The following is a 14012-nucleotide window of genomic DNA, read 5'->3' on the forward strand; positions in this document are numbered from 1 at the left end:
AATTAAACATATATCCGATTCGATTTATATTATTAAAACACTTGAATATTTAATTTAATTTAAGAAAATTCATACTCAAACCGAGGTGAGTGAACGCGAGTTCGAATGAGAACGAGAGAGAATGGATAGAGAGTCATAGATGTGGATTGAGTCTTAGTATGTTGTAAATCATTTACGACCCAATTTTGCACTTTTTTTTTCAATTCGATCATAAACCCTTTGCATTTTATGTCAATTTAGTCTTAAATATTTTTTGTGTCAATTCAGTCTTAAATTTTTTTCATTTCTACCAATTCAATGCATCCGACTAACTTTGGCCGATCAACGTTGACGTGAATAAAATTTAATAATTTTTTATTCTTTTTTTTGTCCTTTCTTTCTCTTTCCTTTTTTTTTCCCCTTTCTTTCTCTTTCTTCCAACCGGCCATCGATGCTGGGTGAGGTCAATCTTGCCTGACCATGGTGAGGTCAACCTCACTCGGATTTGGCCTAAGCGAGGTTGGCCAGCCATGGCAAGGCCAACCTCACCAAACCGTGGCGATGGCGAGGCTCACCATCGCCAAGGCAAAGAGCGAGGATTGGGTTCAAAAGTGACTTGAAATTGAGTTCATGGCTTTGTACTCAAGATTTTTGTAGGTACGCGAACGTGACGGTGATTACAAGCAAGAAGCTTTTAGAGATATTTGGGAACACAAAGAGTGAGAGGGATGTGGGTTTAACTTTGGACTCTAGTTCCTCTCTTGGTTGGCGCTCACCTAGATCTGGCTTGGGTGAGGCCGACCTCGCCATCCCTAGGCTATGGCCGACTCCGTTTGTTTTATGAAAAATGAACGATTTAAAAAATATTCTTCGCAAAAGTAATTTCTCGTATCGCTTGAAATAATTAGCCCACAAAAAATATTTTCATAATCAAAAACAATTTATGTCTAAATAGATTCGAGAAGGATGAAAATATTTCCGTTCAATCATTTTCGGGAAGCAATACAGGCAATATTTCTAGGAAAGTGTTCTCCAAATCATTTATTTTCTCGCAACGAAACGGAGTCTTGTATGGTGGGGGCTCAATTAGCGCTCTAAAATAATTTCTTGTTTTTTTCAATTTGTTGTGCCAACGACCTAGAGAATTTTCTTTCTTTCTTTCTTTCTTTTTTTCGGGACAAAAGATGGTGGTTAGTCGGTTAATTTACTTGCTTAGCATTTTAAGGGACAAACGATCGAGATGGCTGGCAGCAGTTCATTTGATTCCTTTCGGAGGATTCATACCGTAGCACGGTTTGAAGCCGACCAATCATGAACTTGCTGAGAAAACAAAAAAAAAAACGACTCCGGTCTCGTTTTTCCGACAGCGACTGGCGACAAAATCACCGGTTCCAGCACGAAAGTAATTCTTGATTGGTGGGCCCCACCCAACATCACGTACTTGAGTTTCTTACATTTTTTTTTACCTCGATACGTCGTTTGTCACAATCGCATGCGCTGTAAAACCCTTTCCGCGGAATTCTTACCAAAAACAAAAAATCTTTTTCTGCAATCCCCTTACAAATAAAAATAAATTAATTTCCATAAAAAGAAATAGGGGAACATTTTAGGTGAATTGATCGGTTAATATATCGTAAACTAAAACTTTGGACGGCGTTTGTTTCGCGAAGAAATGAATGATCCGTGGAATATTTGCTTAAAAATGATGGCTTGTATTGGGTACAAAAATTAATAAATAAAAAATATTTTCATCGCACACAAAAATATTTGGCAATTCTTTTCCAATGTGATCCTCGGGATAGTAAGGACCAAAGATGCATGCCAAGGAAGTCAATTTCATTTTGAGTTATCACCATTTTCTTCTGTGAAAATATTTTTCGTTGATCGATGTAAGCGATTATTTTTAAGAAAATGTTTTCCGAATATATCCATCTTATGTAAAACAAATGGAGCCTTGAGGTCTGTTTGTTTGAAAGAAAAATAAAGTTAGTAAATTATTTTCTCACTTTTTGGTGTTTGCATGGCAGGAAACTTAGCGATTTTCCGAAAACGTTTACTAAGGATTGAAAAAAAGCAATTTTAGATTGGGGGAACACAACTTCCTCTAAAAAAAAAAAAAAAGGAAATCACTTACCTTAAACCACAAAACAAATGAAAAACAACTAAATGAAAAATAATTTCCTTTATCATGAACCTTTCAAATAAAAGTGCCCTTGAATTTAATCCAATTTGAACTTGGGCTTATAGATCTAACTGTGAAAATACAATGTGTAGTGTGACAAAGTCTGAACAGAAAAAGAATGTGAATTCTAGTTTTGAAAATTTGAAATAATAAGAATTAAAATAATAAGTCCGATCCGGGTAGGTGGGCCCACACTTGAAATCGGACCGATATTCACAAGGTCTAAATTTTTAGGAATCGAGAACCGTCCAAAATCGAATAGTTTGATTCGACCCCGATTCTTTTGTTCACCCCCAATAGTGTGATTGAAAAATCGTACTTACATATTTATCTATATAGAAAACGGTGATTAAGTATAATTTTTCAGTTATGCTTGCAAATCCACTTGATTGTGTAATATTTTCCTAGCACAAGCTCGACTTGAATCGGAAATCAAATCGAAGTAAAATTCAAGTAGTCTTCAAATCGAATTTGAACGCCTACTATGAATAGGAGAAAAATATTCGAAGATTACGGCAACGGGTAAAAGAGCAAATGTCTACTGCCAAAAACAGCCAGCGCTTCTCCCCCACGCGCCCCCCATCGCGAGTGAAATTTACTGCCCCTAGTTTCCGTGGGGTCCACTGTCTTTCCCCTGGCCAATCACGTTCAGTCTCGTTCGTCCACTCCCGTTCCAACAAATTACAAATTGCCTATATTCTCTCTCCAATTTCGCCTCCCTGTCTCTTCTCCATTTCTCCGATTCTCTCTCCATCTCTCTCCATCGCCTTCTATAAAACCTCAATCCTTCTCCGCTCTCTTTCTTCCATTACCAATCTCTCTCGTCTGATTCTCCGATCGGACACCACCGAGCCAAAAGATGGATCTCAAATCGCCATCGTCGGCGCCCCCCGCGGCCGCCCTCCTCTTCGCCTTGGCCCTGTTCCTGACGGTCGCGTCCGCCCTCGACATGTCCATCGTCAGCTACGACCGCGCCCACGGCGGCGACCGGTCCTCCTGGAGGACCGACGGCGAGGTTTTGGCGATCTACGAGAGCTGGTTGGCCAAGCACGGCAAGGCCTACAACGCCCTGGGCGAGAAGGAGAAGCGCTTCCAGGTCTTCAAGGACAACCTCAGGTTCATCGACGACCACAACGCTGAGAGCCGGACCTACAAGGTCGGCCTCAACCGGTTCGCCGATCTCACCAACGAGGAGTACCGGTCCATGTACTTGGGTGCCAAGATGGATCGGTCGAGGCGGCGGCTCCGGAAGGCTCGCAGCGATCGCTACGCTGTGGCCGCCGGAGAGGAGCTGCCGGCGTCCGTCGATTGGAGGAAGGAAGGTGCCGTTGCCGACGTCAAGGACCAGGGAAGCTGCGGTGAGTTCTTCTTTTTCTTTCTTGGTTTGATTTGATGTTTGTACTGCTTCTGATTTTTTTGGTTAAGATCCTGCCCTTTTTGCTCGTTAGGAAGTTTCGCGCCTTCGTTTGTTTGATTGTTGCTATCTTCGTTTTGCACTGATTTCCATGTTTGCGTTCTGTCTTTGTCGGTCCCATGATTTTACATCCGTTTATAGACTTCGACATGGTCCATTCGTGATAATCTATCATCTGTTATTTATATGTGGAATTGCTTGTTGTTATTGATCGTGTATATTGCGTTATCGTAAATATAGACCATTGTCTCTAGCGTTTTGGACGGAGTGTATGGTTGTCGACCTTTACAATCTTTGGATACCTACCACGTCTGCCATGTAAAAAACCTTTTTCGATTATAGCATGAATTGGCAAGAGTGGATGCACCCGAAGAAAAAAATTCTTTTTGTTTGCTTTTTTGCTAGAACTTTAGAAGCATATGAAGATATCGTTGTTACTGCAAATCTTTTTGCTCTAGCTTGAGTTTTCCTACTTTTGATAAGTCATTTCCATTGCTTCAAACATCACCGCACGAGGGCTTTTGCTTCATGTAGCAGGGCTGTCGCTACATGTGCCGAATTGTAAATTAAATAAGGAGAATCAAGCACTTGTGATTCCCCAGTGGTCCAAAAATAAAATGCCATTCGTGCACAAGCTTCTCTGATGTCACTGTTACTTGATTTGAATTTAAAATGGTAATTTACTCAATCGGTGTTAAAAAATTTGGTTTGAGGCAATTGTAGCAATTAGTGCAAAAGGATGATGGGCAAAAAGAATTAGTCTTTTGAAATGTTTGTACAGATAAACATCTATTGAATAGATTCCTCAACTCAAAGCAATCATCATCTGTTACTAAATTCGTTCTCAAAAAATTTCTTTAGCAGAATGTCTGTTAATGGTTTAATAATCCAGCTATCTTTTAGGTGAGGAGAAATGTAAGTAGACAAGGCTAATGACAACAACCTATAAGTAAGTGATGTTGGACAAACCTTAACAATGTCAAGTAATCCCATCTTAAAGTCTGAATTATTAAGTGGTGTACATTTGCATGAGGTCATTCAGAACTTATTCCATGAACGAAAAGCTTATGAGCGAACATAGACGACAAACGTTGAAGCGACAGTTTCCAAGGGGTAATTGTGTTTATCTATTGGGACATGATCATCTCTAATAAGATTAATTGGCAGCATGTTTCGATGTCGTGTTGGTTCTCCTTCTTCATATCTGTTACTTTGACAATGATAATCTAGTGTGGAGGGAAGGTGTAGCTTATCCAGCACACTTGAATGCAAAAACTGACGAAGGAAAGGCTGTGGTGAAGCTGAGAAACAACTACTAGCACTTGAGATCCAAATACAAAAAATTAAGGGTGTCCAGAAGTTAGCTATTCTAGTGATAATGTGGAGGCAAAGCTAAATTCATTAAATATCTCGTGAAGAAAGTTCCTGTTCTTCCCAATAGAACCTGGGGAAAAACTGCAATCTCTGTATATATTTTCGGTTCTTATTGATCTCCATGAGTTAAAGATCCATACTCCTTTATAAACCTAAGTAGTGCGCTCAAGATATGAATCTAATGAGAGGATGACACATCTCCTGGAGGCATTGATAAAGTACTATCTTATTGATGAATATAACAGCAAACTCACTGGGATACGGCCTTAAGATTCTTCTATCTATACCTGCTTGATTTGGTGTTTATTTCTGATTGAAGGGAGTTGCTGGGCGTTCTCTACAATTGCTGCTGTGGAGGGGATAAACAAGATTGTGACTGGTGATTTGATCTCTCTGTCCGAGCAGGAACTTGTGGACTGTGATACATCCTACAATGAAGGATGTAATGGCGGACTCATGGATTATGCCTTTGAATTTATTATCAATAACGGAGGCATTGATACTGAGGAAGACTATCCGTATAGAGCTGTAGATAGCAGTTGTGACCAATACAGGGTTAGTCTCATAATTAATCATCTAATTATTGAATGGGCTGAGTAATGACCACGTAGGTAATGACACGTCATCCCTTTATGCTATATTTTGCAGAAGAATGCAAAGGTCGTGACGATCGATGATTATGAAGATGTTCCTGAAAATGATGAGAAAGCATTGCAAAAGGCTGTTGCTAATCAACCAGTGAGCGTGGCCATTGAAGCAGGAGGCCGGGAATTCCAGTTTTACGATTCGGTAATATATCTGTTTTACCATCTAGTACCTTAGTTGGTCCATCAATAAATGCATGTTGAATGATAATAAGCTTTAGCTTTGGGTTATCCATCAACTTGGAGGAGCGTTGCTTGCAATTTCACTCTACATCTCAACTATTTCATCTGTAGCTTGAGTGTCAACCATAATACTTACCTGAAAAATTGTCACATAGAGGAATTGATGAGCTTCTTCAGAGTAATTACTTTTCTGGCTAATAGCCTTTGTTCGTTGTTCTACACGGACTAAAGTTTTCTAAAGGTAGATCTTTGGGCTTTATTGTGAATGCCGGGCATGTCGGTCACAAAATCTTCTACTTCTAAAATTGCGAGAGCTACTTTGGGATGTTACTGTTGAACACAAATTTCTTCGAGCAAGCGCAGATGATTCTTTAAAGGCTATGGCCCTAACTTTGCCCTCTTAACTTTCGCAGGGTATATTTACTGGAAAATGTGGGACAGCTCTGGATCATGGGGTTGCGGCTGTCGGATATGGCACAGAAAATGGAGTTGATTACTGGATAGTGAGGAACTCATGGGGCAGTAGCTGGGGAGAGGAAGGTTACATCAGAATGGCACGTAATGTGGCTGGTACCCCCACTGGCAAATGTGGTATAGCCATGGAGTCCTCATACCCTGTCAAGAGGAGCCAAAATCCTCCCAATCCCGGCCCGTCTCCACCATCTCCAGTGAAGCCCCCTGACCGTCTGCGACAGTTACTACTCTTGTCCCGAGAGCAACACCTGCTGCTGCGTCTACGAGTATGCAAACTACTGCTTTGCCTGGGGCTGCTGCCCTCTCGAGTCAGCCACCTGCTGTGACGATCACTATAGTTGCTGCCCTCATGACTACCCAGTCTGCAACGTAAATGCTGGGACCTGCCAGATGGTAAGCACAACTGACTCAAATCAATCTTATCATGAATGGCTTTCTGAATCTGCGGATGCCTCTGACTTGACCTTTACCATATAGAAGTTACTTTAAAAGTGCCAGCTTCATTCAAAATCCTTCGTGTTCTTTCTAATTTGTTTTTGTGCAACAGAGCAAGGACAATCCACTAGGAGTCAAGGCGTTGAAGCGTACTCCTGCTAAATTTCACTGGGCTTTTGGAGGTGAACGAAAGAGCAGTGCGTGAAAAAAGGCTTCTGAGTTTGTAAGCTGTGGATGGAGATTCTTGAGGGGAGTCGAGAAAATCGCAGTAACTCATGTTCTCCTCCTCATTCGCATTAAACTGCAGATCCAGACAACTCCTTTCTTAAAATGTCCGTAACGTATGTTGAGCCACCGGTTCTGTAAATAGACTTCTTATTTTATGCGGCATGAGATACAGACTTTGCTGCTGCAAGTTTCTGAAACATCCTCTGTAAATCCAGGCTTCATTCAGCAAGGGGTTCTCGAGTAACTCCCTATTTCTATAGAATTTGAATGCTTTGTTTCACTCCACGCCTCTGGTTATTCTGTTCTCTGGTTGGTTAATTTCATTGTATGACGTGAAAGCAGCTTTACTCCGTTTAATCTTTTCTGGCCTATCTTGAGCGGATCGCAACCCTTGGTTGAAACTACTCTTAGAGAGATTGCGCATTCAAAATTAAGTGCTTGAAGAGAAAACAAGCATACATTACTGATAGTGAGTGTGCCAGTCTCAGGATCCACCTGCACTCTTAAGCAGAGCATGCCCTTTCTTTTTAAGTCGATACCTGCTTTCCAAATCCTTAAGGAGATGCGAGTAAACTTTGCTGCTATAGTCGATTATTATACCCTGTATGTATTGACAGATCTGAGACTTTCTTCTTAGAAAGCCTATCTACGGTGCTAATTTTTGCTCCCATACATGCATGAGATCAATGTGATGGGATCTTGTGAAGATCATGTTGCGAAGGGGAGTGGAGAGGTAACTTGGTCCGATTTTGTAGCATGTATGAGAAGGGTATTTCTAGCCTTCCTGAACTGGACACCAGTTTGGACAAGTAATTTTCCGACCTAATCACGCTGCATCTTTTGTTTCAAAACATGAATCGTGAGGGTAAAAACAAAATCAAGTGGTCGAGAATCGGGACCATTCGGCATGTCTCAGGCAAGTGCTCAAATGTTGCACACAACTTCGTCCAATGAACAATTTGCTGTGTCCTTTTCCTATCAGTATGTTCAGGGGGACCATCACATAATGGTGGAGGTCATGTACTCCCACAACGATAGGGATGGAACAAAAAGGAATTGGGCCAATCCAGTTGTTTGATTCAACTGTGGACGGAGGATGCTGCACGATCTGCCGCGAGATTAGCTGACCGTGATCCAGAACAAATAGATGCTAAATTCGAGCTAAGGCTCCGAAGTTTGTCATAATATATGCAGCCTTCAGTACGTATCAGGAGCATAATTTTGGCTTCGCAGAAACAGAGCGTACGTGCATAATGCCTGAGCTTATCATATGAAACTGTACTTCTCATTTTTATGAACAGATGGATAGCTGATGCATAACTACTGGTGTTCTACCAACCGGCCGCTCGGAGCCAGAAAGAGCTCTGTCTACGTCTGCTTCATAATTATGTGGCGTTTCGGCTTTCCTAATTAATTAAGATTCGGCGACTGTTCTCCATCCCTAACATGCTCAAATCCTAGTCCGACAAGTACCTGGTCTTTCACGTTGAACTCACAGTTTGGGGACGTTGGCTTTTCTTCACTAATAGCATCCAGGTGACATGAAGGCTCCACTTTCACATCACCAATCTGAACTTGGTTTTCATGCGTTTTTGCTGTCTGGCACCCATTGCCGATGCTGTTCCTGTCACTGATAGCTGGATCGGGAGGTTCGATGGGGTTATAAGCCGGGATCATGGGAGGTAGCTTTGACAGAAGGGGCGGGATTGGCCACATGGATGGGCCTTGGACACCGTACTGCGGGGTGTTCCAACCAAGATTGATCGACTTGACTGGCCAACTATCCGGTGCTTCCTCGAACAACCTTTTGGCGCCAATGAATTGGCATTTCTCATCCTCCAAGTAAAATGTCTCGTGGTGTTCGGTGATGGAGATATGGGACTTGCGGAGGTAGGGATCTTGGAAAGGTAGGTATGGCCTTTGTATCGCGAAAACGCCGGGAATGCTCTGGAGATAGCTGAATTTTCTCTGTATGCTGATCACCAAATTAAGATCTTCCGCTATCTGGAGAAACCAATGACCATACTCGACAGTGATTGAGAGGAAAGGCAAATGAAAAAAATAGAAGGAAGATAGAGGAAGAGACCTGATCCAATGATCCAAGCTGAACTATGCCTTCTCGTACCGAAATAATGGCAATTGTCTGCAAATCAAACAATTTAGCTTGAGGTGCATTAGTAAAGATGAAAAAGAAAAACCGGGTTTGTTTTGCTTTTCAAGTCTGGGAAACTCCGACCTGAATGCCGGTATTGAATTGAACCTCCCACGCCTTTGGTTGCTGCAATGTAGGAAGTAAAAGTTCAAACAAATGAAGCCCGAAAGTGAGCTATTGAAACAGGGACTTGCGTCAACTGTGGTTAGTCTAAAACAGGGGAAATCGTGTTACTTGTCTTACAGGCTCAATTGACATGTTCCCGGAGGAGATGAAGTTCGGATCACTCTCGCCGGCGTCTCTCCACACCCATCTGTGGCTGTTATCTGCTGCCACTTTCCCAACCAATCTGCACCAAGAAGGGGAAAGAAATCATTCTTTCTTGCCCCCCAGAAGGAGACGGAAGAAGCTGATAATGCGAGGGGAGTTTGACTAAAGCCCGACCCTTCGCCATAACTGTAGACCTCATGAGACATTTTGAAGAAGACCTCCGGTCCAAACCTTCCCTTCGTGTATCCACCTCCCACCTTCTCGCACTCGCAGAAATCGCAGAACCCGTCTTCCCAAACAAGAATCCTGATTCAGAAACCAAATGAAAAAGCTCAAAAACTGACGGGAGATCAGAAGAGGGTCTTTCAGTTCTTATTCATGAGTCACTCAACCGCATCATGGTTACCAATTTCTTTTGTTCCCTTTGGTTCTGTCAATGGCACCCCCTCCAAACTCCCACCTGCAACAGAGCTACATGGATCAAGAAACAGGGAAATGTACCGGACTTTACGCGATGAAAAAGTGATGATTAATGCCTGCATCTTTACTTTGGTGGAGGGTAGTTACGAGGCAAGATCCTCCAAAAAACAGCATAAACCCACTTGGAGGAATCAGAAGGATCCGACGAACATGAACATATGCTCCTCAAGGTGTGCTGCAGCAGACAATTCAGCATGGGAAGTCCACCATCCATTCTCACTCTGCGCGTGTGAGTGTATCCGAGAGAGAGAGAGAGAGAGGGAGAGGAGGTACGACAATTGGAGAGCTCACCTTGTACTCTGCCTTTATTGTTCCCTTAAAATGAAAACGAAAAAATTTCAAATAAGGACCTGAAATGTTTTTATTTTTTCAAATGAGGGCCGAAAGTAAACTTTATTTCAAATAAGAACCTGAAGTGGCTAAATCATCTCACATAATGTCCTCATGCACTTAAAACCGAGTGTTTGGAAACACACTCCGAACTTCAACTAACCTCGGTTACCATTGACCAGTACCTCCATTTTCAATCAAATGGGAGTTCAGGGTTCAACGAAAGTACATCACTCAATTGACAGACCGGACCTCCATTTCCTATCTGTCTGTTCTTAGATCAGAGGCCATTCCTGAGTACGACATCGGACGAAGCTTCGGCGTGTCTTTGTGTGCGTCATTGTGTGTCGACCCGGTTCTGTTTGAACCCGGAATCAGGATATGGTGCGATGTTGCCATGGAGATTTGTAAACCCGCTTTCCCCGGCGTCCATTGTTAGCAGTTGGTTCACAACAGTCAACAGATTGGGAAATGTCCCTTTCTCCATCTGAAGAATCATCTCACATGTTAGTCCGCTGTATGCTCTTTCAAAATCAGAACTCAAAGAGCTCACTTGACTTAGTATTGGGATGTCACATTCAATTTTCCACGTTGTTATCTCGGCGAGCATAATACACGGACCAATTGATTCCGCATGGAGCCGGACTCAAGCAAAACGATTGGCCTCAGGCCCGGGGACTGGAGCGTAACGCGCGGCGAAATACGAGGGGTCGAAAAAAATAATAAATTGGGCTAAGAAGGAGAGGACAATGAAATGATGATTGATCGTAAATTTCTGTTTCCGGCCAATGCAAAGTTGAAGACCCGGCGAAGGGAGGGATGTCTTATTTGCGCAAAAGATCCAAATCCGCACACATAATAATTGCCCCTCAGCTTTGTACTGTGTCTCATCCCCCCAAGTTTGGCTCATTCATTCTCTCACATAGTGATGTAGCTTTAGTAAGCAATGCCACGACTGCTTAAAAGTTTAGGGAATACGCTGCAAGTCTCGTGCAAGCCGAGGAAATCCAAGAATTTGGCATGAGCAGGTGACCCTGACTCGGAGCAGTTTGTGAGCAATTTGATAAGATCAGGACGGGTGACATATAATTTTCTCGCTGAAGAATACCTTTGGAAACTCCCCAACGAACTACACCAACCATTGAGGATGAATTCTTTTATTAGCTGCCTATGTCTCGGCTCTATCTGTCTACTAGGCATATATATTAGCTGTACTGAACTACGGTCCCCTGATATTTCAAGAGAGGATCCTACACTGTTCGGCGCGGTGTGATTGAGCGATCACGTGACGTGCGACAACCATGCAATATTTCCTCCACAGGATTGGAGCCAACCCTTTTAAATAGTCCAAAATCCACTTAGGACACAGGATCATTCACCCAAAATCTTCTGCTAAATGAAGAATTAACTTGCGCGGGTTACTAATTCGAAATCGAATATCTTGGCAGACGAGGTCTTTGGAAAGCCATCTCGATAAGCACATATCTTGTAGGAGAAATACTTGCACCAATTTTGATCGAGATTTGCAAGGAATGCTGTATACGTTTAAAAAGGCAAGGGCGATTACCTGATTTGCAACATCATTTTCAGTTGATGAAGTCGCAATATCGAAAAAGAGGACGTTTGTCGAAAATTGGCAGATGATGATGATAATGACGAGACGAAGCATGAAATATAACTTAAGAACGAGACAAGAATTTGCAATAACCTAACCTTGGAGGGTTGAAACATAAATTTGTGTCTGGGACATATCATAGACACGAAAATATATGTACTAATGGAATATGTCGAGTATCAAAGGTGGCAACCCTGCTAGTTCTTGGGTCCATAGTTGACATAAATCAATAGATTTTTTATTTTATGACAACGTTACATGCTAAGATTGTTTATAAACTGTTATCAATTTGTGAGTGCAATTTGCCTTCATTATTATAACTTACCTACATTTTTTTGTTTAAAGTTCTAACGGAGGCTAAGCTCAATTTGAAGGTCAAAAATAGGGTCACATTGCTCAAAAGATCCTAAAAACAAAATATTTCATCACCACTACAAAGAATTGAGTGGGGGTGCAAAGTATAAATTCGTCCCCATTTGGTGACCTAGGCTCCGTGCGTTTCGCAGGAAATGAATGATTCAAAAAATATTTTCCTAAAAATGATCGCTTGTATAGCTTAAAATAATTAGTCAATGAAAAATAATTTCATTATAGTAAAAAATATATGTCTGATTATTTTCGTGGACGATGATTTTTTTTATCATTCATACATTTTTGTAAGCGATATAAACAATCATTTTTATGAACATATTTTTCAAATCATTCACTTTCCAAAAAATAAATGAAGCCCTAAACGTTGAATCATTGATTCTTGATGGTATTGGTATTAAATGTGCGTTGTGTTTTTTAACCACACTCAAGTTTCATCCTTGTACTTTCATTACTTTTTAAATCAAGGTTGTGTGCTTTTGATTTTTCCCATCAAGTTCTTCTACTTAAACAAAATGTCTAATCGAATTCCTTCCATACAAATTTCGATCAAATCCAACGAACACGGCCGTCGAAAGATGTCAAAGTGTTGGTACGGTTAAATATTGCCCACTTGACAACCAATTGAGTATAGTGCATGACTAGGTAATTTAATTAATTAGTCCATTCATACTGTGAAGGCTACATCGATTAGATTTGGCCAGATCTTGTGCCGGAGAGATTGAATTAGACATGTTTGTATACGTAAAATGACTTGATTAAACGAGAATAAAACTACAGGGATTGGATTAAAAATGTAGTAAAAGTGGATAAATAGTGGAATTTCTCCCTTTTCTTTTCTTTTGGTCTGTTAATGTGCAGTTGAATTCTTGACTGACACATTCATTCCACTTAGCTGCCCTGGAAATTGTAGGGCACGAAGAAAATCGACACAATCTTAGCTGAGGGCACAAGATGGGAACCCATCCTCAATTCTCAATTACTCAAGTGGTCCTCGAAGTTGGTATTGCTATTTGGCTTTTGCTACATGCTTTTACAAAGCACTAAAATCTTGTCTGTCCATCGTGGTCCCTCCTCCTCCTATTGTTTCATACATTGATATCTGCCTTTGATGCTTCATGTATCCATGCAAAGTCATTAACGAAAGACTCTTGTTTTTTGGGGGGTTTGACAAAGCAAGATAGGTTTGGCGCGTAGTAACTAGCTAGTTAATTGCTCTTAGCGGTTGGACCAACTTTTCATCGCATGATTAATTGACTAAATTACTTCAATGATCGAATAATTGGAGCGAAAGACATACACACACACTCTCTCTCTCTCTCTCTCTCTCTCGGGGAAATTGTCCGGTCAGCCCTAAACCCGTGCGCGAAATTTCAATATAGTTATTTATGTCAATTTTAGCTGGAAATCGCTGACGTAACGAAAATTGGCCGGAATGATTGCATTGAGGTTTTGCCAAAAAAAAAAAGAGGACTAAATTGGTGAAATTTAAAAAAAAAAATTAGGACCGAATTGGCGTTTGTACAACAACTTTAGGTTCAAATTGGTTAATTACAACTCCCCCTCACAGTTACTCCCTCACCCACAAAGCCGGTTGCGGACGTACATTTTATTGGCGTAGTATTTTTGGGTGCACCAAACATGGCAACGAGATTCACCCAACATGTTTTAATTTCAATGAATAAGTTGTTCTTGATCATAGAAGAGAGAGAAAGAGAGAGTACAAGGATCTTGCGTCAAAGACAAGTAAAACAAACTCCGAAAGATCATTGGAATGTGTACGAGGCGTGGCCTCTCCGACAAGAAGGAAAGGCGGTCCTTATCGATCCTTTTGGCAATTAATAGAGCGCCATGGAAGACTTTGGTCCATAGCACCGCTCAAC

General features: G+C 41.4%; 2 protein-coding genes across 3 annotated transcripts; one reads left to right on the forward strand and one right to left on the reverse strand.

The window, feature by feature from the left end:
* Positions 1–2940: 2940 nt before the first annotated feature.
* On the forward strand, positions 2941–7196 carry LOC115747909 (cysteine proteinase RD21A-like). Its single transcript, XM_030684236.2, is given in 6 exon segments — positions 2941–3519; positions 5269–5504; positions 5598–5738; positions 6190–6459; positions 6461–6643; positions 6798–7196. Coding segments are annotated over 6 exon segments (1422 nt in total). The 5' UTR covers positions 2941–3020; the 3' UTR covers positions 6891–7196.
* Positions 7197–7830: 634 nt separating this feature from the next.
* On the reverse strand, positions 7831–10111 carry LOC115747911. 2 transcript variants are annotated; one of them, XR_007197348.1, is made up of 8 exons: positions 9884–10111; positions 9742–9795; positions 9510–9641; positions 9309–9414; positions 9150–9191; positions 9000–9056; positions 8222–8917; positions 7831–8146 (listed from the first exon to the last, which is right to left on the reverse strand). XR_007197348.1 is itself a non-coding variant. In XM_048273861.1 (7 exons), the coding sequence occupies exons 1-7, from the start codon at positions 10027–10029 to the stop codon at positions 8324–8326; spliced, it is 1131 nt and encodes a 376-aa protein (XP_048129818.1). In that variant the 5' UTR covers positions 10030–10111; the 3' UTR covers positions 8183–8323. The 2 variants fall into 2 exon arrangements, 1 of the variants encoding a protein (XP_048129818.1); XM_048273861.1 differs by lacking the exon at positions 7831–8146 and having other exon boundaries at positions 8183–8917.
* Between the last annotated feature and the right edge of the window lie 3901 nt (positions 10112–14012).

The sequence above is a fragment of the Rhodamnia argentea genome, chromosome 2 (genome assembly GCF_020921035.1).
Source record: "Rhodamnia argentea isolate NSW1041297 chromosome 2, ASM2092103v1, whole genome shotgun sequence".
In the NCBI taxonomy this organism is placed as follows: domain Eukaryota; kingdom Viridiplantae; phylum Streptophyta; class Magnoliopsida; order Myrtales; family Myrtaceae; genus Rhodamnia; species Rhodamnia argentea.

Excerpts from the sequence above, each read along its gene's own strand:
- LOC115747911 (XM_048273861.1), bottom strand. The coding sequence starts at position 10,029 with ATGGATGGTGGACTTCCCATGCTGAATTGTCTGCTGCAGCACACCTTG. Across the intron at positions 9,192-9,308 it reads GGAACATGTCAATTGAGCCT|CAACCAAAGGCGTGGGAGGT; the intron begins GTAAGACAAGTA and ends CCTACATTGCAG. Across the intron at positions 8,918-8,999 it reads AGCTTGGATCATTGGATCAG|ATAGCGGAAGATCTTAATTT; the intron begins GTCTCTTCCTCT and ends TGGTTTCTCCAG.